Source organism: Neurospora tetrasperma, assembly GCF_000213175.1.
Source record: "Neurospora tetrasperma FGSC 2508 unplaced genomic scaffold NEUTE1scaffold_6, whole genome shotgun sequence".
Taxonomy (NCBI): domain Eukaryota; kingdom Fungi; phylum Ascomycota; class Sordariomycetes; order Sordariales; family Sordariaceae; genus Neurospora; species Neurospora tetrasperma.
In genome coordinates, this window is record NW_009799104.1 from 1355195 (window position 1) to 1381947 (window position 26753).

The following is a 26753-nucleotide window of genomic DNA, read 5'->3' on the forward strand; positions in this document are numbered from 1 at the left end:
CCGTATTCCGCCAACGCCACAAACGCCAAGTCTCTCCGTGTACGGTCATCAACCAATCGTGATACGCATGAGTTTTGTCGCGCATATCTGAACACATCGGAGACACTGAACCTAGCAGAGAAACTCGTGCGTCAGAACTCATGGCATAATGCTTACCACCTAGCGTTTCCGAGGACCGGCTGGGCCATTAGGCGCTGCCAGCTTCTCCAGATGGGCTCGCTGATTTCGGAACGTCGAGTAATTGCCCGCCAAAATGACCTCCAAAATGCTGGCATTGCGCCTATCAGGGGACTGAGCTAGCTGCGCCATGCGTTCTGCAAGCAGTTCATAGGCTTGCTTGAAAAGTGCCACGATCGTGCCGGTGTTACTGGAGCCGCCAGCAATGTCGTTCTCCGAGTTGTTGGGGTCGATGATCGAGAATCGGTCATAGTTCTTGTACGCAAAGGTGCTGATCTTGTGCTGTATAATGCATCAGCCGAAGCGAGCGCAGGGCATACAATAATGAACACTTACCTTGGGAAGATATTTGGGCGGGTTCAGGCAAATCGCCGTGGTCCGGTAGTTGAACCGGTTACCATAGAGGTCAAAGAAATGCATCAAGAGATCCCCGACGTGATGGTTCGGGTCCATAGATCCGCTTTGTATTTGGGGCATCAGCTGAAGCATGCTGGTGACCAAGCAGGTGACAGTGAAGCCTCCTATACCGCCGTTGACCGGCTCGTTCAGGCCCCTCATGCAAAGGAAATGCTTGATCAACGTGACCAGAACAGGCATTACAGGAAACTGATCTCTCCAGGCATGGAACGTCTTGATAGCCTGCAAGCCCGTGTCATTCTCAAAGGATACATCAATCTTGAGGCCTGTCCTGGAGTCAACCCACTTGACCAGCGGCACTTTGGCAAAGGCGATGATCTCAACCTCGTTCTGGAACGCAAGTTTGTGTTGCTTGAGGGCGTCACTGAGCCTGTACATGGTCCTTCGAGTGTCATACTTGGCCCGATAGTTCCTTTTGAACTGATCGGAGCAGAGGACCATGTCCATGTCACCGGTAGGCAGGTAAAGTCCGGACGGGAACGATCCGAACGGATAGACCCCGGCGTCAGAAAAGGTGTTGCGAACAAACCTGTTAATTTCGTCGAGCACCTCCTCGCGGATACGTTTCTCGAAAGCACGAGGCTTAACGTATTCGTAGAAATCAATGATCTCTTTGTGCAGCCAACGGCCCATCGTGGGGCTGGCCGAATGATCTTCGGCATCTCGCATCCAGGGGCAAGAGTCCTGTTTGGGAACAGCTCGCCACTCAGGCTGAATCTTTCCACCTACAGGCGCCCTGGTTGCCTTCTTCAGCCTAGCATGAGGCAACTTGATCTCGTCGTCGTGGGTACGCTTCCTGCTACCCAAAGCAGAAGGAGTGGGATCATCGAACGTGGGACGAGTCTTGGGTAGGTTCTTGGGTATGTTCCTGGGTGCCGGAGGAACTGGGGCCGAGTCCTCTTCGTCATCAGTGCCTGTGAGATCAATAGTTCCTGTTACAGGCTTCTTGTCCACAGGCTGCTTAACCTCGGGCTTCTTGGAGGGCTGCTTAGCCGCGACGGGAACAAGAGAAAGGGAATCACGAGCTGCTTTCCCAGTGGGCTTCACCTCCTGGATAATCTCGATGTCACTGTCGCTATCGGAATTGAACATGATGATCTCGTCCAAGTCGTTGGGGAGCGCGGTCTTTGTTTCGGCAGCGGTTTGCACACGAGCCTTTCTGATCATCTGCACAACATCCTTGGTCTTGCGCTCCCGAGCGCCCTCGGGAGGGAGTGCAGTGTAGGGGTCGGGGTTGGACCACTTGGGAGTGTTGTTGTCGCTGGCCGACTGGTCAAGCGCAGTGCGAGCACGCTTGGTCGACGGCTCGGCATCTTCAGCGGCCTCATCTCCAGAGATGTCCATCTCGGCCTCATCACTGTCGGACAGTTCGTCGACATTCCGGTAGAGCACACCCGTCTCGGGATTGTAGAGGGCCTCTTCATTTCCAGACTCATGGGTGCCGCTCAATAGCTCGCGCTCAGCCGCAACAAAAGGACGCCACGGTTTCCTAAAACCTCCGTGGGGGCCAGCGTTGCGGCCTCGTCCACGGCCACTGGGTCTTCCGTGGCGACGATCGCCTCTGGGAGAGTGGGCTCTGCGGCCATTGTAGGACTGCCTGTTGTCGTTGGGACGGTAGTTGTCGTAGCTCGAATTGCTGACTCCCGGCGGCTTCTCTACTCTAAACGAGAAATCACCCTGAGGAGGCCGGTAATTGTCGCGATCTCTTCCACCGCCACCGCCACCGTTGTTGCGGTTGGAGTAGTTGTCGGAGGGACGGTACGATGTCGGCTGGGGAGGTCGGGCAGGGAGACCATGAGGGCCATTCGGCGCGCGTTGTTGATAGCCATTGCGGTCGTCCCGAGGGTCGTTACCACGACGTCGACCGCCGCCGCCGCCACCGCCGTTCTGGTATCGTTGGGACATGCTAAAACTAGCAGTTATGGGTTTATGCGATACTGACCACGATAAAGCGCATCGAGTGAGTGCTCGGTATCGGAGCACAAGAGGATGAGGTTGATTCCACAAGGGGGACAAAATACGCTGAGAGGTGGAAATGTTCACCTTGTCATTTATTTTTTTTCAAAGTCAGAGGTAAAAGTTGGGTGGGGCAACATGGAATTTGTAGTGTAGTGGTCGGGTTGCAGAGTTCAGTTGCCGTGACGGGAGCGGGAGTGTGCTTTCAACAGTGGAAGTGATGGATGACGGAAGGCAGGGCTGCCCGGTCCCAGTCGAGATTTCCACAAGGCACTAGGCTGCGCTGTGTGTGTGTGTGTGTTGTGCCCGTTGCCGCAGAGCAGTGGCAGGGCAGGCGCCGGCAGGTTCCGTTCTCACTCTCCGGCGCTGTCAGGTCTCAAGTCTTTTGCACTTGCGGCGGCGGAAATGATGAAATGCCAAGCAAGAGAACCCCAGCCCGTCGAGGTCCGGGTAGCACTGATAACCCTTATCGTTCCCCTTATCAGCAGGTCGTCGATGCAAGTGGAATTTCAAACAATTGACGGTTCTTGCGACAACAACCGCGACGCGACTCTCCCACGCACTTCAAGCTACGAGGGCCGGGGCGCGAGAGGGATTCAATTGTCAGCAGCTGTTGTTTCAGTACTGTGATGACTGGACGAGGAGGGGCTAAGAAGTCCCGGGCGGCGGGGCCGGCACCCCCCACGACAACCCTGGTTCTCGACAACGGCGCCGACACCATCAAGGCTGGATTCGTCTCCGATGACAAGAGCGACGGCAAGCCTCGCATAATTCCAAATTGCCTCGCTCGAGACCGTCACAGGAAGATCTATGTCGGCTCGGAGCTTGAAAAATGCAAGGACTTCAGCGAATTGGCCTTCAGGCGCCCCGTCGAGAAGGGCTTTATCGTCAACTGGGAGGCCCAGAAAGAGATCTGGGATCGCGAGTTCTTCGACGATAAAGCTGCGCAGAAATGCGACCCATCAGAGACCAGGCTCATTCTCACAGAGCAACCAAATTCATTACCTTCTCTCCAAACACACTGTGACCAGATCGTCTTTGAGGAGTATGGCTTTGCGAGTTACTACCGTGGCCTGGGTATGTAGCATCTTAGAGAGCTGTTCTGTGGCAAAGGGTGCTGACCTTGTTTTCTAGCTCCTGTCTTCAACGCGTACCGGGACATACAATCCATCTTCCGAACACCCCAATCCACCATAGACAGTCCAGCCCAAGTCATCCTGCTCATCGACTCGGGTTACTCTCACACCACCGTTACGCCTATCCTCCAAGGCCGACCGCTACATCCGGCCATACGAAGACTTGATGTGGGTGGCAAGCTCATGACCAATTATCTCACCAGGTTACTGTCCGTCCGCCACTTCGACATGCGCAACGAACCATACATTGTGAACGAGATGAAAGAAGCAGTCTGTTACACCTCCCTGGACTTCAAGGGAGACCTGGAAAAGACTTGGAAAGGCACGCGCGGCGAAAAGAGGGAGGACTATTTGAGCGGTGCTGGCATCGCCAAAGACTACGTTCTGCCCGACTCCCACACGCGCTTCCACGGTGTTGTCCGCGACTACGAGCCTGGTGTCTCGGCGCGCGCCCGCAAGGGCATTATATCCACAGAGGACGTCCTGACACTACGGAACGAGCGTTTTGTTGTTCCGGAGCTCCTCTTCAACCCTTCTGATATCGGCATCCGGCAACCTGGCATCGCCGACCTAGTCAAGCAGTCCCTCTTGGCTGTGCCCATTGGACTGTGGCCTGGCCTTCTGGCTAATATTGTAGTTGTGGGAGGAAACAGTCTCTCTGAAGGGTTCTGTCAGCGCTTGCAAACAGAGATTCTCAAGCGATTCCCCGATGAATGCAGGGTCAGAGTTGCCCGCCCGGAAGACCCTATCATCAGCACCTGGTTGGGAGCTGCCAATTTCGCCAAGCATGAGCATGCTAGTAGGCTCGAGGTCACCAAGCAAGAGTATGAGGAACATGGAGCTGCTTGGGTGGCAAGAAAATTTGCTGCTGGGCTCGGACTCGACCCATGAGCATTTGATTGGAGTCTATTATTGCCATTTTTGAACCTTTCAAGGGTTCGATAGCCCACAAAGCGATTGCCAAGCGGCTGGCTATGCTGCTTGATTGAGTGCCCGGCTGGATACTACCCAGAAAAAATGAGCAGGGTGGGCTAGCACGCTTTGCTTCTTGCCTGTCTCTGGACGTTGAGTGCCATACACTCTGTCTGACAAGCGCCGATTAATTCGAAACCCTGCCGTGCCATGCCAGAACACGAAGACCAAGTCTCGATGGGCTGGATCTATAGACTGGGTGTTGATCTTGATTGAGATGCACTAGGGCAAAACCGCGCAACTGATCTCAGCTACCTACAGCTCTACACGGAAAAGCAGGTATCGGAGTTCATGAGGGCGAGCTGCTTGCCACCCTTGTGATATCCATGATGCTGCCTTTGGTAAAGTTTTCAAAATGGATTGAAGAAAGGATCAACGCTAACCCTCGAAAAGAGACCAAATCACACAATAATCATCAGTGGTTTGTTGTGATCGCCTGCAGCTTCTTTAGCCTAAACGTCCTTGGTTCAGACCAAGGAGTTGGCCCATTTCACCTCCAAAGGTGCAAATAACCCAATATATATGAAGCTTTACTCTATCAATGGGATCTTGCCCAAGCCTAGCTTTTCAGCCTCTGCATTCAGAGCATCAATCTCTGCCTTGGCATATGGTATGCCGTCTTTCAATCTCTGCTCCTCGTTCAGCTGCTCAATCTCGCCCGGGAAGTAAATTCTGTCGACGCCATGCATCTTCTCCGAGTCCACCGCTTTCTGGTATAGGACATCCATGCGTTCCCTGAACTCGTCCAGGCTCATGAACAAGTCAGGTTTGATGGCCACGAAGAAGTGGCCAACGTCCCCCGGCTTGGACATATCATACGGCCCCGTGACGCCTCCAGCAAACGCAGAACCCGAAAGCACGCCGGAGAAGACATCCATCATTATAGCCAACGCCGACCCCTTTGGCCCACCCATAGGCAGCATCACGCCTTCCAGCGCCTTGGCCGGATCATCAGTCTGCTTGCCCTCCCCATCCAAAGCCCAATCAGTCGGTATCTTCTCTCCCCTCCTCAGCGCCTTATAGATCTTGCCCCTCGCTGCGACCGACGGGGCCATGTCCAAGATGAACGGCTTCGACCCCTCACCCTTCCCACCCGGCGCTCCACAGGCGATGGGGCTTACACCCATCATCTTCTCCTTGGAACCCCACACGGGCAGCGCAGGCGACGAATTGGTAAAAACCAGACTCATCATGTCCGCATCCACCGCTTGCTTCACAATCCAAGCGGACATGCCAAAGTGATTGCTATGCTTGACGCTTACCATTCCAATGCCATAGACGCCCGCCATTTTGATGGCGGTGTCCATGCCCAGGTGCGCGGCGGGGAAGCCGAATCCGTTCCTCGCGTCTATTTGGGCGACTACGGGCGTGATCTGCTTTAGTTCCGGCTCGGCGGCTGGGTCCAAAACCCCGCTACGCACGCGTGAGAGGTAGGATGGCAATCGCAGGATGCCGTGGCTTTCAACGCCGCGCAGGTCAGCTTGGACGAGCCCAGAGGCGGTGATTTCGGCGTTCTTGGCGGACACGCCGGAGGCCGTTAAAAGGGCGGCCGCAAAGGTTTTAGCATTGTGGTGGTTGACACGGACGAGGTTGGGGGTTTCTGTCGTTGATGCTGTCGCCATGGTTGTGGAGGGGTTATTGCTCGACTGGCGGGGGTGCTTGATCGTGGAAGGTGGTATCAGTGGTGAGGTGGTCATGTGCCCTCTTTTAAGAGATGGACGAATGCCCGGGTATCGGCAGTGATGCGGGGAAGGCCTTTTTAGTGGGATTCTTGTGGGCGTGAGCTAGGGAGCTACGGATGGCATCGGAGGCTGTCAACAGTAGGTACCTACCTACTCTGGCTTCCCTTTGCATGCGTTGACGTTGCCCGCTGCTGACGGACGCTGATAGATACCTAGTTCATGCCGTCGTTCGAATTTTTTCCCTTCTGCCTCCGGCCTCAAAGGTTCAAGTTCCAGTCATCTTCGTCTACGAAAGCAAGCCAAGATTGGGAATGACACATTATGCCGTCCCACTTGGCAAGAAAGACTGCAGAGCCAAGGACCATCTCCCGCTGTAGCCAAGCAAACCCCACGATTTGATGCCAAGATATGTATCCATCCTTAACGACGATCCTCAAATGTCCTTTTCCTCGGGCCGCGAATAAGCTCTCAATGATTGTTAAGTCGCACGGCCAGATCAAGCTGGTCGATATATCACATCTCAGAGCACTCTTCCCCTCTTGCAACATCCTACTATGCAGCGGTTCCCTCCGAAAACTCCCGCTTACGCCTGTCATACATAGGAGGAGATCCGGGTTCTAAACTCGGTGTCGCTCAAACCCGACCATACAACAACGGTCCTGAAGACCAGGGTGAGACGCGTACACTACTGCGTCGACTCGGAGGACTTGTGGGTGTCCCCCTGCAAAACGGTCCTCGTCTATACCTATAACAGCACTCATGGCCGCACAAGCGACGATCTTATCAAGTGTTGCCACGCGTTCCGAATGCGGGGAAATTGAAGCATCCGGAGCTTAAGCCGAGCGGTAAGAGCAAGCTCGTTTAACCTAAGAACAACTGAGTAGGCTCGCTACAAAACTACACCGACATAAATTCGTATGAAGTTCACTTGTGCTCGTCAACCCCGGGTATTCGGAAGCTCAATGTTTGGCAACAGCATCATGGTCTCTATAGAGACCATTGCTTTGGTCTACTCTTTGGTCCAAACATTGAGCCGACCGGTGTAGCCACCTGCCAAACATGGAAATAAAGTCGCCATGCACATCAGCGCTACACTCTTTGTCAGCGTAAGACTTACAACCTCGACTTGCGATCTTTTTCGACTACGGACGGAAGAAGATAAGGGATTCCGGAGCTCATACAGGGTCAAGAACAACAATCGGTCGTGTCCCGCACATATAACTCAGATGTGACTGCATTCACGGCGGACAATAGCCGACTGAAGAATATCCACGCCAGGACTCCCGCCTAGCAATCCTGGAAGTGGTTATGGCCCTGTGCAAGTACTACGCTAACGAACAAACCGAAGGTGAACTGCACACGTGTGCGCATTCTTGTTTAGTGATTCCTTCACCACAAGCAGGCGGCGGGATGTGGGGGACTCTACACTAGTGTACACAAGTGAGCTTCAAACGAGGCCCTCTTTCCACACCGGCATCTTGGTTCGATGAAGGCTCATTGGCGCCGTAGAGCAGAAACTACGACGCGGAGAAGCAAGGAAAAAGAGAAGAAATTCTAAAGTCGCCTCGAACTGATAAGCGCCGAACTAGCCCGGCTCGAGATGTCTCTTTACTTGCAGGAAGGTTGGGGGAAGCCATCGTGTCCATCATCAGCCAGTAACGACCGCATGCCATTGGCCAAACATTGTGGTGACCAACCAATTGCCAGGACCCGGATTCCACCACAGTAGTCTGAACGTAATTCTTCCAGATTCTGGGTTCCCGCCCGGCAAATCTTTCCCGGAGGAAGAGGAGTTGATCCTGCTTGTGGCATAGCCAAGGTGCACACTACATTCTGTTCGGTTTTCTTCAAGGACAATGAGGGCAGCTCCCACAAGTGAGATCGGCCACTCTCGGCCCGCTTGTCATGGGTCTTGATCGTCGGTTGTTTCATAACTATTAAGTTGGTGATAGCACCCACCTCTTCTGTGTTCCTACCGCCTGTTCCTCTCATACCGCTTATCGACCGCACCCCAACCTCACCATGGCCGGCGGCGTCAAGAAACCCGTCAACATCTTCAAGCTCAAAAACTTGGACGAGCCAAAGGAAGTGTTCAACTGGAGGCTATGGTTCGCCGTCTTGTCCTTCGGCCTGTTGGGCGCTGCCCGTGGTGTCGACGAAGGACTGATCAATGGCGCATTGAAGAGCAAGAACTTCCAGGACAGCATCAACTATGCCTCGTATTCAACGGTTGAGCAAGCGAACATCAAGGCAAACATTTCGTCTATGGTACAAATTGGGAGTGTCGGGGGGGCATTAATGTAAGGAACAATCCCGTTTCATCACCTCTTCTTCTTCAGTCCCTCTTGGTTTACTGACAGATACCGGCTGCAGTGCCTTTATGATCTGTGACAGAATAGGGCGAATCTGGGCCACTCGAATACTTTGTCTACTTTGGATCTTGGGCATCGCCATCTTCATGGGTTCGAACGGCAATCTGAGTCTAGTTTATTTTGGTAGATTTGTTGCAGGACTCGGTGTCGGACAGGTTGGTTTTACCCTACTGATGGCCTCATCGCAATGGGAATTCAACTAATACGAGAGGAACCGCTCATTCTAGTCGCCCGTCGTCGGGCCAGTTTATATCGCCGAAATAGCTCCAGCCAGCATTCGTGGTTTCTGTGTTTGTAAGTAATCCCCTTGCATCCCTTCTGCAGTATATTTATTATTTTCACGAAAAACTTTCAGTACTCCTACTGACAACTTACTTTGATAAATAAAAGGTACCTTTACCGGCTTCGTCTATCTCGGTATCGTCCTTGCATACTTCACCAACTACGGGTGCCAGCTTCATCTCGCCGAGACGCAAGCCCGTTGGATGGTTCCTACCAGCCTCCATATCATATTCGCGGGCCTTATTTTTCTCCTTACCTTTTTCCAGTACGAATCGCCCCGGTTCCTAGTCAAGACAGGCAAAAGCGACAAGGCGCTCCACGTCATGTCCCGTCTGCGCCACTTGCCCCCCGACCACGACTACGTTCGGCACGAAATCAACGCCATCACGCTCAGCCACCACGAAGAAATGGAAGCCTCCAAAGGCGCCGGCTGGCTCGGCATCCTCAAAGAAACCTTCACCGTGCGCAGCAACCTCTACCGCGTTGGCCTGACTCTCGGTGCCCAGGTTATGGGTCAATGGTCCGGCGCCGGCTCCATCACCATCTACGCGCCGGACCTGTTCGAACTCCTCGGTCTTACGGGCACCAAAGAGTCGCTTTTGGTAACAGCCGTCTTCGGCATCGTCAAGCTAGTTGCCGCCATCGTCTGCGCCCTCTTCCTCGTTGACTTCATTGGCCGCAAGCGCTCCCTCCTCTTGGGAATAGCCTGTCAAGCCATCTCCATGATTTACATTGCAGCCTTTTTATCCGCGACCCCTGAACTCGGCAACGAAGAGGGGTACGTGATTCCCGCCAACTCAGGAAAACTACGCGCTTCGCGAGGCGCCATCGTCATGATTTACCTATCGGGAATCGGCTGGGCACTGGGCTGGAATAGCATGCAGTACTTGCTCAGCTCAGAGATCTTTTGTCTGCGCCTGCGTGCCTTTTGCTCAAGTTTGGCAATGTGTCTGCACTTTGCCAACCAGTACGGCAGCGCGAGGGCTGTGCCTGACATGTTGCTCCCCGTGAGAGAGGGCGGAATTTCGGGACAGGGAACGTTTTGGTTCTTTAGTGCTGTAACGATATTAGGCGGAGTATGGGTATGGTTCTTCGTACCAGAAACCGCCTCTAGGAGCTTGGAGAGTATGGATAGATTGTTTAGTTTGCCGTGGTGGCAAATTGGCAGGTATGGAAACAGGGAGGCGGAGGTGCTTGATGAGGCGGAGCGGGTTGGAGGGGAGAAGGAGGGCGAGATGATGTCCAGGAGCGGGTCGCGTGTGGAGGAGGAGAAGGGGATGGCGTACGAGGCGGAGAGAAGGGTCTGATGTTGGTTGGCATTTTGAAAGAAAGAAATGTTGAAGAGTCCAAGAGTTGAATGGCTGTGATAGTTGGAGGTAGCCAATGATATCCTGCCATGCTGCCATGGTGGTTCGTATTGTCTTCATGCGATCCTTGACATAACAACAAGGCGTGGTGGCAGAGTGGTCTAATGCGCAAGACTAGAAATCTTGTTCCTTCGGGAGCGTCTGTTCGAATCAGGCCCACGTCGCACGATGACCATTAAACACTTCTTTTTTGACTTGTATACTAGTTTTTTACTGCAGAGGCCCGTATCATTTTCTTGGGGAGGCAGAAGTAGACATTACAAACGACAGAAATTTCTGTGTGATATTTGGCTGGTTTTGTATTTTATTTCGTAGTACTTTTTTGTGCGCTGGAATTGCTAGGGTCCGCTATAACCATATAATACCTCAATTCCAGCCAGTTAATATCCAAGGTCCGCTGGCTCAATGGCAGAGCGTCTGACTACGAATCAGGAGGTTCCAGGTTCGACCCCTGGGTGGATCGATCCTTTTTGAACATTTTCCAGTGACTTTTTTTTTCTTGTCCTTCCTCTCACGCTCTAGTGACACTCCTTTTTTACTCCTTCCTTTTCCATTCTTTCAATCACGAATTTGGATCACTTTCTACTCACCTGTTGAAAAGAACCTTAAATGTGGCCTTGCCGGCCTTTTGGAATTTCCCTTTGCAAGGAGTATTGAACTCAGACGGCAGGCAAAAACATCCATGGAATTACGTACGTCACGTAGTACAAAATTTCTCGTGGCTATCACACATTTCCACATGAAGCCGACCAAATTTCCTATAGCGGGCAGAAGAAGCGATATGCACATCCAAAGCTCAAAGTTCCAAATTTCACCTCGCTCCGACTTTGGAAAGCTTTGGAGAATGACAGTTGACATAGCACGCGCCAGATGTTCTTCGTCAGAAGACATAGCACTCACGCATGGCCATGGCCATGTCTCGGATGAAGGAGCCCACCAGTCAGCCACAGTCCAACGTCCATATGCAGACGCCGAGCGATGTCCTTCACCCAATCACTATGTTCCATTGGAAATCAGTAACAATGTCTCCCTTTTGGGAGGCTATTATACCCACTCTCACCCAAATTGGGCAAGCCCGATGCTCAGTCATTGCCGCCGGTGGCTTCGGGAATCGGGATTTGTTTCTCAAGGCAATCTTACTCAAGGAAGCAGGCCAGTGTGTGATGAGAACGGGGCAAGGCAACGCATTTTCAGGCACAAAAAGCATGCAAATACAACTTTCCATGTGTCTCATGACATGGATGGTGTTGCCTTCTTCCGCGCCAACACCAGTCTTACTATCACCACCATCTTGGAGCATCTTCGAGTCCATCGGTGACGAGCTGACATGCCGTCACAACAAGAGGAAGGTCATTGGACGCCGCGAGTAGACAACTAACAACCTATGTTCCTCAAGGCAGACAGCAAAAGATAAAAATTCCCAACTCTTTGCCATGATATAAAGTGAAATACGAAGGAGTACCTCCTCGGTCACTATCTGGGCTGTCGCGGCGTAGAGGCTGAGGTGGCAATCGACGACCCTGATTTGCTGGGCGGTGTTGTTGAAGTGCGAAAGCCAATCCCACATCCGAATCATACCCGTGTAAGCCAGTGGCACCGTTGCAACGGGCGGCCTGGCCTGCGATGCAGCTCATCAATAGTCCTCCGGATGATATAGGTATGTGGGGGCTGTTGTTACCTCGTACATTCGAAAATTCCTCAAACCTTCCTCAACGTCTCAATATCAATGTTTCTGTTGGTGCCGTTGAAAGGCATTTGCAGCCGTTTTTGAACGAGTCTACACACCTTGCCATGATGCATTTGCGAGTATCATGACTCTTTCACAGCCGGCACAAAGTAAGATGTATGACGATCCACGAATCAGAGCTACGGCATAAAAGCCTAAGAAGATCATTCAGGAATAGGCACATATCATTGAGCAAGTGCTATCACATTCCCATTCGGAACATCACATAAGACAACGGGATAGCCACGCTCCATCCTTTGGGGCAAGTCATCCGATAAACGCCATGTTTTGTTCGAAGCAGCCACAGAGTCCTGTGGGCACCGCCTGACATCTTGCCTCACCGACGCCTGGCAATTGTATCCACTCCAATCGTCCCCCACCACTTTTTTCGTGATGGTATTTAGCGGAGGATTGGCAGCGCCTTTCTTTTGGACTTCTTCTTCCACCATACGACCATACGAATTAGAATGTCAATTCTTCCTCATTGGTTTCAGCCACGATCTCACAGGTAATGGCACAGACAGGCAGTCAGGCACCGAAATCAGTAATACAGTGGCGCAGGCCAAAGGCCACTTTCGTGTTCAACTTCACAACTACCTGGCATTGTGATGGAGGTGGGGGACATGGAAGAAATCACCCGAGCACATGCAGAAAATCAGGGTTGGTGGTTTTTTGTTCGGTCAGTAATTTCCTCTTTATCATCAGACGTTTTGCCGAGCATTGACGAAAGCGCATAGCCGACATTTCCTCTTAGCGCCTTTGACGCACTGAAAACAACATCTTTCAAGTGTCCAAACACATGGCGACGAAAGACATCGAGATATCTGGCATTAATCCTGCTATCTTGAGTCTTGAACGTGAACTGAGGGCTACTAGTATCCACTCGGACAATCTCCTCCGCAGATTCAGACTGTTGTGAACGAACTCCGTAACGGGAAGCTGTGTGGACCACCGTTGCAACGGCGAGCACGGCGAAGTATCATCCCCTTTACAACCAGCATCTAGGGGTGGGTGTGTAGCTTCCTGGCACTCACACTGCCTGGACCTGCTTCATTGGCTGGATCCTCCAAAGCATCAACGTTGTGGGATTGATTTTGCTGTGACATACGGCGGATATCCCCGTGCTTCACTTTGCCCATCACCTCAACCTTCAACCGGTTACAGGTACACATTCCATCCGACACAGGACTACACACTCGGGTCCGTCAGATACTACTCAACTCGTGGCATATGTGCCCCACAACCACCACAATCTTCTCCTTCGCATGACCATTTTCCCGAGGACACATTGGCGAATACAACGCCTGAAGTAGAAGGAGGATGTGATCAACGTAGGTATGGACACCACCATCCCTTCTTGTATATGTCCTCAAACCTACAGTTTCTTCACAATCATTGCACGTAGGAGCATGGCGCAATGAGGAGCGCTCGAGAACATGGAGTTGAAAGAGGAATGGTCGCCTTGCCACTTTCTCGTGCTGTGATGGAGCTCGGTCTCAGCCCGTTGTAGAACACGAGCAGGCTCTTGTATGAATGGGTATCGCTTCAGCTTCCCTACCTGGAAGGGAAATAACTGTGACGGATGCATGGATAGAGTAGCAACTTTCTCGTGTTCTGGCCATCTTGGAAAAGGATAAAGCGGGGGGAGTTCCTGCAGTGATTTTGTTATCTTCGGTAATTCACTCAGCAATCCTGGGCGAAGGGGCCTCTCTATCTACCTGATTGTCTTGTAGATATCTTCTTGCTACAGCTTTGCAATTGCCTATATAACACTTCTTTTTTAAACCACAAGCCCCTGCATATATTCTTATCATGAAGCTCCTCCCCACGGCTATTTCCCTTCTGGGTGTATTATCCCAACCTATTCTAGCCCAGTTTACTTTCACGTCTACAGTCGAACACAATGGTGTTCCAGTGCCGCAGTCCGAAACTGATCTCAAGCCGTTCGAGCCAGGTACCCTTGGCCGCGTCAGGAGCCGCACATACGATGATTCGGGCCCCAAGATAGAAACGACGACCCTGAGACGGGTTAAGAGAACCAATCCGACTGCAAATAGTAACAATTGGTGTGGTTCTGTGCAAAGTACAACGTCAAGCAATCAAATCAAGCTCATCCACGGTACCTTTCAACATCCCACGTGCACTCAGCGGCCCGGTGTCACTCAGTATCCCCAGGCGGCAGCCGCTTGGATTGGCATTGATGGTGATTCGTGGACTTCGGCCTTGCTGCAGGCTGGGACGGTTTGCAAGGTTGGTTGCTGTTATGTTTAGCTCGGCTCTTATTTCCCGTGTTCGAACAACAAAAAGTGAAAGAACTAAAAACTAACGATGGTTGCGAGTAGATCAACAACTCTACGGGAATAGTTGAGTAGGTTATTCTCATCCTCATTCATCACCTTGCAACAGCCCGGCCAGAACTGACATATCTATGCCAACAGAAACGAAGTCTGGTGGCAATGGGTCCCCAATGGCGCTTACACGATTACCAACATTCCGGTCTTTGCTGGTGATTGGTTTGATATTACCATCAATACGACCTCCTCCACAGCAGCGACCATGTAAGTGTAAAACATTTCATCTCCTTCCAATCGTCAACGTCCCCTCATACCGACGACTGCAATGATCATCAACATTACCCTACCAAACATTCCTCGCCATCAGCCTCACCGTCGCAGAACTTCGAGCTCTGAGCCCGCGTTTGGCTCAACCCACTGCAGCCTCTCTTCCACTTATCACCCATCTTCATTTCTTTCCCCCTTGACGGATACTTTCCAACCCAATCAACTCACCAACTAACCTCCTTCCCTTGCTCCCTTCTTAGCAAAATCATGTCCAGCCGCGGCTACACTTACACCGTCAATGCCTGGCAAGGGGCCGCCTTGGCGCGCGTAGACGCCGACTGGGTCGTCGAGCGGCCTTACTACGGGAACACCCTAGCGGGCTTTGCGCAATTCACCCAGGTTTGGTTTCAAAATGCGTATGCAACGCTCACGAGTGGGACTAGCAGTTTGGGCATTACGGGCGCGAAGCAGTACCAGATTCCGGGGGGGTGTGCGAGCGCAGAGTATGATAATTCAAAGCTGTACGCTGCTGTTGCGTCCTAGGAAGGGGTAGAGGGTGAGATGGAGGATGGGGAGGAGGAAGGATAAATAGTGTTTGATTGTTTGCTTGGAAAAACTTTGGCTTCCTGGGCTGGGGTCTCGGTTATAGTTTCAAGGTGATATCTTTTTGGGAGGTAGCTTGACTTTTTGGCGCGGATGGTTCAGGATGGGGACTGGTACTGGATGGGATTTTGTTGCTCTTTAGCCGATGCGCGGATCTTTTGACGTTACTAGTATATTTGACTTGGTTTCAGGATCCATACTTATCTCAGCAGGCGATTTGCGCTCGATTTATTCGATTTCTCTCAGCTTTCGTCCTTCTTTCTTCATTAAGTGGCGTGGAGATCTGCTGCATCCGACTCCGCTTTCGAGTCCGTACATTCCCTACAGACACTCCCCAATTGCGAGCGACATGCTTGAGTTATCGACACCGCAACTTTCGCAAAAAAGAAATGGAGAGGCATAATAAGGTGTAGACAAATGACAATGTTATAAAAGAGACAGAGGAAGTGATACACAGCTGCAAAAAGCGCAAAAAGAATGCCCAATAACAGGATTGAACTGTTGACCTTCGCATTGACTTGATATCTCGAAGAAGATATTAGTACGACGCTCTAACCAGCTGAGCTAATCGGGCTGTGATGTTATTGATATTGGATCCGCAATTGGGCACTATAAGCTACTATTTTGCTAGCAACCCTGGAGGCTGCCGCTGGCCTTTTTCCGCATCGAAAACGCACAATGCCCAGAAGACTAGCTAACAAACGACGCACGCAGTTTCTTCCCACCAGCAGAGAGGTTTCTTTAACGATTAATGAAGATATGTAATTGACATCGTATCTCAAACTTCAATCTTCCGCTCACAGCGGGCGAGTGTCCAAACCAGACGGCAAGTCTGTGTCGATCTGACAGAAAGAAATTCCATCAAGTAGTCAATTACCCTACCCACCGCCGTCCCGGCTTATTCTCCTTGATTCTCGCCTGCCCCATAAATCCTGCCAACGGCGGCTTCCCCAAACTTTCCGGATCTGGAGCCGGCACTCCACACCTCACCTCAAGGCTTCGCCACTGCCCCCCGACCGCCCGGTCCTCCTGGGTGAAGACCACCGTGTTCAGGTACCCCGCGCAATTCGGCTCGGCGAACATACGCGCTTCGCAGCCGTCTGACTTGTTGGCTAGAAAGTTGCCGCAGCCGGCTGTAGAAGAAGAAGAAGGGTTACCGGCGCTGGGAATGTTGTAACATTGTGGTGTTGTGGTGAGGAGGCTGTTGCCATCTGGCGAAGGCGAGGGGGGTGGTAGGTCTAGAAGGAGGACAACGTGCCCGCGGCAGTGGGTGGGGCCGGGTACACCGGAGAATATAGTAGCGCGGATAGGGAGGTGGTTGTCGGTTTGGTTGTCGGTTGGATCGCGGTTGATGGTTACTTGGCCATTGTCTTCTTTGAGGTTGACACCGGCAGGGAGTTGGGGGATCGCGGTGGCTGTTGGTATGGAAGACGAGGAAAGAAGGGTGAATAGGAGGAGGGTGAGAGATCGTATTTGAAGCATGTTAATGCGTGTCGCGCGCACGCGGTTCTTGCTAGGTCTTGGTCGAGTGAGAGTTTTCGGTGTCGATATTGGACGTTCAGGAAGTCGACTCTAGATGAAGATCTCGTTCAGGTGAATACAGACCATTTTGATGTCGATATGCTGAGGGCGCCAAGAAGATGTTGTTTCACAGCGGTTTCGTTGCGAGTCCCTGAGCGTAGAGTTGCATCAACCAGGAGCTTTCCCGATATCTTATGTTGCATCGTCCGTCCGCTCTCCGAACTCTAACTCAATGATCGAAACTCAAACAAGTCCTAACAAGACTCCCACATCCCAGCACGACACACTGAAGACCAACTCCCTCATCACCATGTACTGATAGCGTTGATAGGAAAGGAAATACAGCGAAAAGAAAGATTGTATGTTCGATAATATGAATAGAAACCGATGCTTGTTACTCTATAAATCCTGGATGCTGTCTAACTCTTATCATTGGGTATCTATCATTCAAATCGTCTATAATGCCATACCCGGATTGCCGCTTCGGGCCAACCAGCCGTTTATCTTCAGAGATTGCGTGTACCGTATTATTTGCCGAATTTTGTCGGCGCCCAGTCAGCCAACCAGTTTCTGGCCTTTGTAAGATCACCACCCTCGGCTTCAAGTGCAGCGATGCACCATTCTCGCTCCCAGGCACCTTCTGCAGCCAGCATCTCGGCGGTCTTCTTACGGCGCTGAGATGCCTCATCGACGCAAAAGTGCATAGGCTTTGAGCAGTCTCTGATGTCTTCCAGAAGTGGCTTCACCAAGGGCAGAGCAGCCGCAGCACTAGAGCCTAGGGGTTCTAGCCCCTGGTTGGCGCGGCCTGTCTTGCACCATTCGTTTTGGCACCATTTCTTACCACAGCCGGTCATCAGCTGAGCAAGGTAGCGCCTTTCGATCCTTCTCCGCAATGCTTTACCTTCAGGGTCATACATGCTAACGTAGAGCGGAGAGAAACATAGGCTACAAAGACCCAGGTCGTTACCTGGGCCTTGGCCCATTCGGGTTCCGCCATTGATTTGCCCACGAGGACCAACACCATGTAGAGTCCGCCCACAGAGCTCGTCTCTGCATACTTCCGGTTTCGGGCGGGACACCTTGTCCAGCTCATGATTTGTGCTGTGGGCAGCCATGTCCCTCAGACGGACAATGGCTCCGCATAGATGACAATCGGTCGTGCGAGCACCGTCGGCTCGCTCATGGGCGGTCAGACCTGATATGACAGTCTCGGCCTCCGAAGCTGGATCAAGCGGATCACCTTCCTGAGGAACCTCAAGGTGGCAGAACTGACACAGGATAATTTTGCCAGGGCACACGGTCGTGCGGTGGCGCGCCAGCTCGGTCATAGATGGGAAAGAGAACGGGCTAGATGGTCCACAAGACTGGCAAACGTGAGTTGTGTGCTGGATGTAATCGTGCTTGCTTTTGCTAAATGGTGTTGAGCCATACGCCTCGGGGTGAGTTGGACAGTGCCAGTGGGCAGCCCACTCCTCGGATGATTTTTTAAAGACATTTTTGCAATGAGGGCAAACAACGTTATTTCGGATGCAGAAGTTCTCGTGTAAAACGATCGTCCGCTTTGGCACGAACTGCAAGCAGTTCTTGCACTGCTCCTCGTCGGCATTCTTTGCGGGTGAACTCGCGAGAACAACCGGTGCTGTTGCGGAACCTTGCACCTCTTCAGCCTTGGCTCGGAGAGTATATCGTCGAGGTGCGGCCGTGGAAGTAGGCTGGTCTGGTATCGAGGAGCCATAAACGGCTATCAGGAGGCTTTCCGCACCCTCGAGTTCAATATTTGTAGGCTGAATGATGACGCGCTTTACACCATCTTTTGGCGATGAGAAATCGGCAAAGACATGCTCGGAATCCCGGGGCAGCGCTCGTTGTCGGTTGGACTTGGGGCTGATGAGGAGATCAACCTCTTGATCGTCTTCAATCGACAGCTCGATGGCAAGGGGGCGTGACCTGTCCCAGGATGGTAGAGTATAGTCAACATAGTCCCCTGCTAAAACTTGACCATGGACATCCTTCCAGATGTCTATTTCATGGCCAATTGAACTGCCAGCCTCCGCCCCAGGCGCTTTTTGCGCCTTTTCGGCTATTTGTCGTAGTGTTTCGCGAGCTTGCTCTTCGTTAAGCGGTTCGATGTCGACCTCGAGATCGGTGTCTACCACACATATGCCGTTACCCTCAGGTTGGAACTTGTCAACAAGAAAACGGAACTCTTCGCCTTTGACACCCGTAACGGAGAGAATGGAGTCTTTTGTGAGGGTAGTGTAGCTGGCGCGAAGCTGTCTTTCGAGTAAAGATTTCCAATCATCTGGGTTGTAGCCAGCCTGGAGGGGACGTAGGCGTAAGTAAGTGCCCTTTGGTAGTTGCCGAGCCTTGACTGTGATTTGGTAACCTTGAGTCGTCTGGTTGATGGCGTCGTCCTCCGTCAGGTCGATAACCTCTGGCCCATCCGTTTGTGTATCTGCTGGCGGCGAGGTATCCTTGATGTCGTCCTCATGGATACCCAAGGCTTCGAGAAGGTAAGGGCTCAAGGCAACCTCCCCCTCATTTGCCGAGAACTCCCGAATACCGGCAAAGACAGAATTCCCATTTCTCTGGTTGATGAGTTGGAACATCAAGGGATGCGGTAACTGTTGCGTAGTTTCACGGAAATTTGAGCGTTCTCGACGTGCGGCAGCGACAGAGTAGGGATTGTAAGGGTCGAAGGCGGTAAAAGTATGGGAGTTCGAAGGGGTTGTCGAGATGGTCGTCGAGGCGGAAAGGAGCTGCTCCAGGGCGGACTGCGGAAGAAGGATCTTGTCGCCCTGCAAGTCCTTGCTTGCGATCCGCGAGGGGTGCGTAACATTGAACGGCGCCGACCAGTTCAAGTGCACCGATTGTTCAGCCATATTGTCGCGTGCGGCTGTCGCACTTTCCAACAGCAGCGTATGGTTTCGATTTTGTGACGGTAAGCGAGAATCGTGGTGCAATTTCGCGGTGGCTTCGGTGTAGAAGACGATTGATGCCTATTATAGCGGTATTAAGTATTATGTGATTGATAGAGGTGACAGTAAAGGGCTCGTGGCCGACGGTGTTTTCAGATCCTTCGACAGATGCGACTGTTGATAATGACAATGATGATGATGATGGAAGAGTCGTGGCGGATTTGCTCGGTTCACTTTGCTCAGTCAGCAGAAGCTTGGTGGGCTGCGCAATTCGGAAGAAGCCTGAAAGCTTCTTGGAGGTTCCATCCACATTAACCACAGCTTCGACCAATCACAAGACCAGCTTGCTGTTAGTGATCATCTCCAACGGACGCTGCAGTGGTCTCCATAACCTAAGGTACTTGAGAATGTACATTCACATCTACACTACGTAATGGGTTCAGTAAGTATGCTGAGATATGATAGCCTCAGACGGACTCTGAAGTCTCACTCATCAGAGTGACTGTTTGCTGGTTCTAGTGTACAACCAAGACAACTTATCAGGATGAAGTGGTGGCCCAGATCAAGGAAAATTAGGAAAGATCAAGAGAGAGAACGTCATTCCAGGGAGCATTTTGGCAGGCAAGGGGAAAGCGAGGCTGACGGCATGATCTCCGACGCTACCTCTACCCTACCTTAAGTACCCCACCTCTTAGGGTTGGCGGGCAGAGTGGAGGTCGGGTAGGCAAGGTGGGGTCAATGCTTTGCTCGACCATGTCACCTCAAACCACCGACCGTCGGAAGCGAAGTGCACACGCCAGAATGACAAGGTTGCCAATTTCTTCCCGTTACCTCCGGCTCAAATTTACTCTTTCCGCTCGACATCCCAGCACACAGATATCCCCATCTTGTTAGGAGGAAATGGTGTCCACGTGTCCAGGACTCCAGGTTGACGGTACGCACGCATCTGCATGTCGCCGACTTCAACTCGAGCTTTCCACTGGAACTCAAAGGACACCCCACGTTGCAACGCAGGACCACTTTACTGGTGGCACTCCGAGTCCCCTTGATGACCTCTCGTCTGGCCATCCTGCCGCAGAGTCGCAGCAGCCCATCATCACAAAACTACCTGTCATGGAGCACAAAGCCCTTTGGCATAACCTCCGCGGGGGGTGGAGGAGAAGATGCCCAGGAGGGACATCCATTGATGAACCACGGTTCACACAAGGTGCTTAGACGTAGCGCTAAAGCCGGTTAATATGGAGTATGTATTCTGTAGGTATGTATGATAAACCCTTGGCTTGTCGGGGGTTGTTCTACCCCAATATGGCTGCATCACTCCTTGACCAAACATCTTATCTGATCCCAATGGTCAACCCAATGGAACTGTATCGCACTGCTATCAAAGGTAATCATGTCGATCCCCGCGGCTCGGATGGTTGACGCACAGACAAGACAGATCAGCGGTACTGAATGGAACCCAAAGTCAAACAGGGCGTCGAGCTTTGAGACAAGTTACGCCTCCAACATCCCCCCGTCTTTGTTTACGGTTCCTCAACCCCACACTTTCTGGACTGTATGCAATCCAGATGACAGGTTCACCACCACCATCATCCAGGGTATCATTACAGCTGTGACCTCCATGACGGTCGAACCGAGTTTCACAGCGTGTCAACGTTGCGGCTTTCAAGTACCTCTCAGAATCCACACTATCTGCCGCCGATCGAGACCTTCCCCCTTCCCCCTTGACCCTTGAACCTATATCTACATGCATCATCCCTACTCGTGACCAAGACCCTTAACATTGCTGCCCCTGCCCCGAGGAGGTGTTTAAAACTTTTTCTTTTTTTCCCTCTCCTCTACCAGAGCTCTATCTCTACTCATCGTTATTATCGACCCTTCGTTTTACCGCGCAGATATCGTCTCCATTTGCCTCTACATATACGACCCTATACGTGAACAATGACACATAGCGCCAGTCTATCTACCGAGATTCGCCACAACGCCCTCCTTCAACTTCTTGCCAACTCGTTGGTCCTGAACCATACGACTCCCTACTTGTCTTCCTACGATGTCTTGAATCTAGCTGCTACCTCGCGTACCTTCCGATACATCGTCTATTCCACGCCCCATATCTTTAGCCGCTTGGACCTTACCACTGTCAGGAAGGCTCAGTACATCGAAGAGAAATCCAGTCGCGGTGGCGAGTCAGAGGGTGAACAGACGGAAGACGAGTACACACTCTCCCTATCATCTCATGCCTAAGCGAACGCCTGCTGACTTGTTCATTCTTGGGACAGCGTCTACTCGGGCCACCTCCGTCGTATCTTTAGCAGCCTTCGGTGTCTAGATATCCTCCGACATGTCCAAGTCCTTTGCCTCGACGGACTTTCCGTTACCTCCGAGCTAGTCCACGAAATCCTCACCGACCCAACATACTCGGTCAAAATCCTATCGATCCGTGATGTGGTGAACATGAATGAAGGGAAGCTCCGTGCTGCCTTGCAATATGCGTGCCGACCATCAAGACCTGAAGGGACACCACGCTTGAAAGGTCTCTATGTGTTCGGGCCCAAGGACTCGGTACGCCCTGACTTGTCCAGCTCAGGCGCTTCTACTCCGACCTCAACATGCTCATCAACCTCGTGGGCGGCTGGTACTGGTGCAGCTGATCAGGAGCCCGAGGCGTGGTATACCAAGCGCGGCGCTCAGTTTCCAATCTTGAATGGAAGTCGAACTATTTCCGAATGGGCATCGTGGGCCTCCACGCTCATCGCGTGTTACAGCAACATAGCCTTTGACGCTGTCCTTTGCACTGGTCCTAGACACCTGAACTCTCGCGCGTGGGGAGCGGTGAACATTGAAGCACTGAATGCCGCCAAAAACCCAGCATCGGCCGACGTTCCCATTCATGCTGTCGCCACGCACAGCCTAGGCGGGTGTGCTGCCTGCGGTTCAGCTCCCGAGGGATGGACGATTTGGGGTGAGGAGCCTCCGGCAGAGCGTGATCCCCACGAAAGGAGAGCAAGCGAAGGCGGCACGATGACAACCGACATCGGCCGGTTCCCCTTGCTTGCCCCGCCGCCACTGCACTCAGTCAGCTTGAAATCTGCCATGTGTCCGACAGGCCAGTCGGTGTATACCCGTCTCTCGCAGTTCAGGAGCAAAGATGAACAGGCCCGGTTTATCCCGCGCTGTTATGACTGTATCCGTGATCGATACTGTACGGGTTGCAATAAGTGGTGGTGTGAGACGTGTTACGTTGGACCTTGGGCGTCTGTTCATGATGGCGAGGCTTCGCGGGCTAAGATGAATGATCTTGTGAGTGGTCTTTGTCCCCTTCGCGTCCTGAACCTAGGTCTCGCTGGAGACTGGCTCCCAACATCTGTCCTAAGTGCGCAGTTTGCTAACCTCACTCCGACACAGGCCCGCGTAATCAAGAGTTGCTGGGAGTGCGGCATGAATGTTAGTTCATTTCTCCCACCCGCCGAACCACACACATGAATATCCCTGACGCTTCTTGTTGCCAGTGCCGCGATTGCATCAACGACACCCAACGAATTTGCGCTCGCTGCGGTGGAGGCTACTGCCTGTCACATAACGAGGGCTCGAATCACACCACGTGCGACTGTATGTGCAATCCTTGCCGTGTGATACAAATTTATGACTTGGCGAAATATTGCCAGCACTGACATTTTTACATAGGGTGCTCCGCTAGAGGCAGGGCCGGCGTCAGACATCCTGAGCTCTATTGACAGTGCAGTCCCTCAACCCTCATGCAACATGACGGCTTGAGATCGGCGCCCAGGCTGTGTGGGTAGGCAGAAAGTGGGAGTTACCTCGGGCAGTTGGCCTCGGGATGGTTGACGATTCGGACGTATCTCCTCTATTTTGTTTTGCTGTGCTGCTGGGTTTGCCTTTTTTTTTTTTTTTTTTTTTTTTTCTTTTTGTTGGTCGGATGTAGTGATACCCTGATGTTTCGGCGTTTTGTGTGTTTTGGTCGATTCTTCAAATCCTTTCTCTTCGGCAGTCTGGAGTTACGAGGACAACTCACCTCTTTTCATGGATACTTACCATGCTGTATATACCCCAAGTCTCCCATCTTCAAACAGTGTCTGTGTTACATGTTTTCGCTCGACGTGTGTGTGTTGTAAACTTGAGTGCACTATACCTGACGATGTACAGTGGACATCCAGCCGGCAAGCTCGGCAAGCGTGACATCCGGGATCTCTGCCAGTCCCGGGCCGCGAGTCTTTTCAAAGGTACGACGGTAAATAGACTTTAGACTATCTGAGATGAACCCTTTCCCTCCAGCCATGCTAGGGCTATTTCGGTCCGTTCACGGCATCTGGGATCATGTCTCCATCGTATGTAATATACATTTCAACTACGTACTGGTGGATGCGTGGGTGAAGAGTGAATCGGAACTAACGGAGTTTAAACCCGACGCTCGGTAGGGGGGCATCTGACCAATCAGCGATGGGCAATGATCTCAAAATGGCAGGTTTGGCGATTGGCACCTCGGTGATAAACCAGGACCGAAACCCCGTTCTCAATGAACATGCTTGAGGCTTAGATCTCGAAATTCAAAAATCATGCCGAGGCTGGTTGGTTAATCAGATCCGGTCACTCAATCTAATCATTATGAATCCACTCAATTGGTAACGAAATGAGTTCAGCGGGCGGGGTGGCACATGGCATCAGGACTGTAAACTGAAGTGCCTCCCACAGACCGTGACGATAGAAGACATTTTTTTTCTCCATTTCCGAACGCCCTTTGGCGCAAGCACACCTTACCTAGGAAGGCCAAGCAAAGACATTTAATCCCAAAATGTCGCAGCATGGCATCCCCCACACTTTTGGACCGACAATCAATCAATCCCGCGCTTGTGCACGACACACACGGCACCAAGATGGATGTCCAGAAAACGCCAGGACGGGGATGGCCGCACTTTACGGTGGCCCAAGTGTGACTTAGGTCGTTTATAAAACTGGTCCAAGCTCCCAGCTGGGGCCAAGTGTCGGCCATTTTATGTCAACGCCTTTACTACACTTACAAAATTCAACACTCACGCCCAGACCTTGTGTAAGGGGTGCAGCACAGTTGGCACAGATACTGGCCTCAATCAATTAATAAGGTTCTACGAAGAAGAAAAGAGGGGAAAAGGGGTGCCCTCTGGGCGGGCATGGCCAGCTGTCCTTTTTAAGGGACGTGTGCGCGTACGGGCCGCGGGGATGCCGCTGCGGTAAGGGACCTGATTAGCTATATCAGTTGCCTACTGGTAGGGATTCGGATTAGCGAGACTACTAATCGCTTTAGCTATAGGCAGTAAGCCCTATAATATTAGCCTCCTCTTTCTCCCCTAATTAAAAGACTATATATATATTCGTATTTTATTACATATACCCTTAAGATTAAATAATAAACCCCTTCTTTGCTATTACCTATTTAACGCCCGAGTAATTTATATATCTTTTAAATCTCTCCTTCTTTCTCCCTCTTCCTCTTTCTCCTTCTTTAACAAGGCTATAACTCTCTATTATAAATATTCTTTTTAATACTACCGCTCCTTTACTACCTTTATTATTTGATCCTTATTTCTCTATTTTTTACTTAATTTTTTATTTAGCCCTTACCCTTATTTATATAAAAATTTAGCGCCTATAATTACTTTAAAATATTTAGTACCCTTAATTAGTTTAATTTCAATTAGTTCCTATAGTTCTAGTAGTTCTAACAGTTCTTATAATAGTAGTAAGGCTCCTCCCTAGCCTCGCCCTCGATTCCTACTCTGGCTCCTAAAAAGCCTAAAACTTTTAAACTAATTTAAACCCGGCCTAGTATAATTATAGTCGGTATTAGTAAGATTACGGCCGATAATATAATTGCGGCCCTTATTACTAATATAATTGAATTTTAATTTAATTAGTATATTTATTATCTCGTTTATAAATATAATTATATTGCTACTCCTATAGGCAGTTTAATTACCGTATATTTACCTTATTAATATAGTAAGGTTATTTATAAACTGACCTTAGTTTAAATTTAGAACGCCTTTATAGTTTAATATATTATTAATTATATTTCCGGTCCTTAGTAGGCTATCTTTTTGGCTGCTTTTAAGGCGTTCCTTAATTTCTCTCTATTCGAGGAGAAAGGTTTTATTCTTTTATACGTTAATTATTAATTTCCTTTATTTTTTTATTTATATTGATTTTCCTTTATAGTAGCTTTTAGGGTAGAATTAGTATTCCGGCGGCTACTATTCGCCCGCCTAATCCCTCTATTACACCCGGCAAATTTAGTATTAATTCTTTATTAGGAATTAAATTAGTTGAATTTTAGAAGAGGATAATTATTATAGAATTCAATATAAATAAGGTAAGGTAGGTAGCGGATTCTATTATTAAATAAATATTAAATAAATTTATTAATTAGTATAATAAGGAATTTAAAGCGAAGAAGGTAAAGAAGACGGCTATTACTACTTCTAAATTCTCTACTTTAATAGCCGGCCCTTCCAATATTTAATTTAAACGCTATCTTCTAATTTATAAGAAGCATAATACTCTTAGTAAATACCTTTATATTAATACCCTTACTACTACTACCCTATATAAATTCAAATAATAGAATACCCCTATCCCCTAATTACCCCTTAGTATCCGTTCTTCTAATAGTATTCGCCCGCTCCCCTCGCTATTGCCCGACGTATATTTAGAGAATATTCGCCCCTACGACCTATACAACCTTACAGATAAAAATATTATTAGTAATAGGAGGGAGGATTTTAATAATTCTGATATCGATAGCGCTATAAGGGATTTATTAAATAATAATATTATAAAAGATATTTGATATTTTAGGGTAATTTTAGGCTTAGCCCGAATAAAATCTTTATTCTTTATAATTTAGTTTATAAATTTTTAATTATATTTTTTTAGCTATAATTCTATAATTAATTTCTTACTATCTATCTATAAATTCCTAATCCGGGAGGCTTTTAAGAGGGTATTTCTTAATATATTAGTTTAATAGTCCGTTATTTATAGTTATTAATCTATATTTCTCTTTGAATTG

General features: G+C 50.5%; 8 protein-coding genes across 8 annotated transcripts; 4 read left to right on the top strand and 4 right to left on the bottom strand.

Moving 5' to 3' along the window:
• Window positions 1-159: 159 nt before the first annotated feature.
• Window positions 160-2499, bottom strand: NEUTE1DRAFT_124553 (uncharacterized protein; the record flags this gene model as incomplete). Its single annotated transcript, XM_009855934.1, has 3 exons — window positions 160-459; window positions 514-964; window positions 1124-2499. 3 exons carry the CDS (start codon window positions 2497-2499, stop codon window positions 160-162), a joined length of 2127 nt encoding a protein of 708 aa, XP_009854236.1.
• Window positions 2500-3179: 680 nt separating this feature from the next.
• On the top strand, window positions 3180-4657 carry NEUTE1DRAFT_87463 (uncharacterized protein; the record flags this gene model as incomplete). The annotated part of the gene is made up of 2 exons (XM_009855935.1): window positions 3180-3627; window positions 3685-4657. The coding sequence occupies 2 exons, from the start codon at window positions 3180-3182 to the stop codon at window positions 4575-4577; spliced, it is 1341 nt and encodes a 446-aa protein (XP_009854237.1).
• A 520-nt stretch (window positions 4658-5177) lies between these two features.
• On the bottom strand, window positions 5178-6280 carry NEUTE1DRAFT_148644 (uncharacterized protein; the record flags this gene model as incomplete). Its single annotated transcript, XM_009855936.1, has 1 exon — window positions 5178-6280. One exon carries the CDS (start codon window positions 6278-6280, stop codon window positions 5189-5191), a length of 1092 nt encoding a protein of 363 aa, XP_009854238.1.
• A 2082-nt stretch (window positions 6281-8362) lies between these two features.
• On the top strand, window positions 8363-10420 carry NEUTE1DRAFT_87470 (uncharacterized protein; the record flags this gene model as incomplete). The annotated part of the gene is made up of 4 exons (XM_009855937.1): window positions 8363-8640; window positions 8735-8867; window positions 8940-9006; window positions 9103-10420. The coding sequence occupies 4 exons, from the start codon at window positions 8363-8365 to the stop codon at window positions 10299-10301; spliced, it is 1677 nt and encodes a 558-aa protein (XP_009854239.1).
• A 2322-nt stretch (window positions 10421-12742) lies between these two features.
• NEUTE1DRAFT_112796 (uncharacterized protein) lies at window positions 12743-13709 on the bottom strand (the record flags this gene model as incomplete). The annotated part of the gene is made up of 4 exons (XM_009855938.1): window positions 12743-12997; window positions 13122-13275; window positions 13467-13611; window positions 13646-13709. 4 exons carry the CDS (start codon window positions 13707-13709, stop codon window positions 12743-12745), a joined length of 618 nt encoding a protein of 205 aa, XP_009854240.1.
• Window positions 13710-13899: 190 nt separating this feature from the next.
• NEUTE1DRAFT_103724 (uncharacterized protein) lies at window positions 13900-15191 on the top strand (the record flags this gene model as incomplete). Its single annotated transcript, XM_009855939.1, has 4 exons — window positions 13900-14337; window positions 14430-14455; window positions 14526-14645; window positions 14909-15191. The coding sequence occupies 4 exons, from the start codon at window positions 13900-13902 to the stop codon at window positions 15189-15191; spliced, it is 867 nt and encodes a 288-aa protein (XP_009854241.1).
• Window positions 15192-16124: 933 nt separating this feature from the next.
• On the bottom strand, window positions 16125-16859 carry NEUTE1DRAFT_112798 (uncharacterized protein; the record flags this gene model as incomplete). Its single annotated transcript, XM_009855940.1, has 2 exons — window positions 16125-16823; window positions 16857-16859. 2 exons carry the CDS (start codon window positions 16857-16859, stop codon window positions 16125-16127), a joined length of 702 nt encoding a protein of 233 aa, XP_009854242.1.
• Window positions 16860-21562: 4703 nt separating this feature from the next.
• Window positions 21563-23464, top strand: NEUTE1DRAFT_124558 (uncharacterized protein; the record flags this gene model as incomplete). The annotated part of the gene is made up of 4 exons (XM_009855941.1): window positions 21563-21876; window positions 21970-22990; window positions 23096-23134; window positions 23375-23464. The coding sequence occupies 4 exons, from the start codon at window positions 21632-21634 to the stop codon at window positions 23462-23464; spliced, it is 1395 nt and encodes a 464-aa protein (XP_009854243.1).
• Between the last annotated feature and the right edge of the window lie 3289 nt (window positions 23465-26753).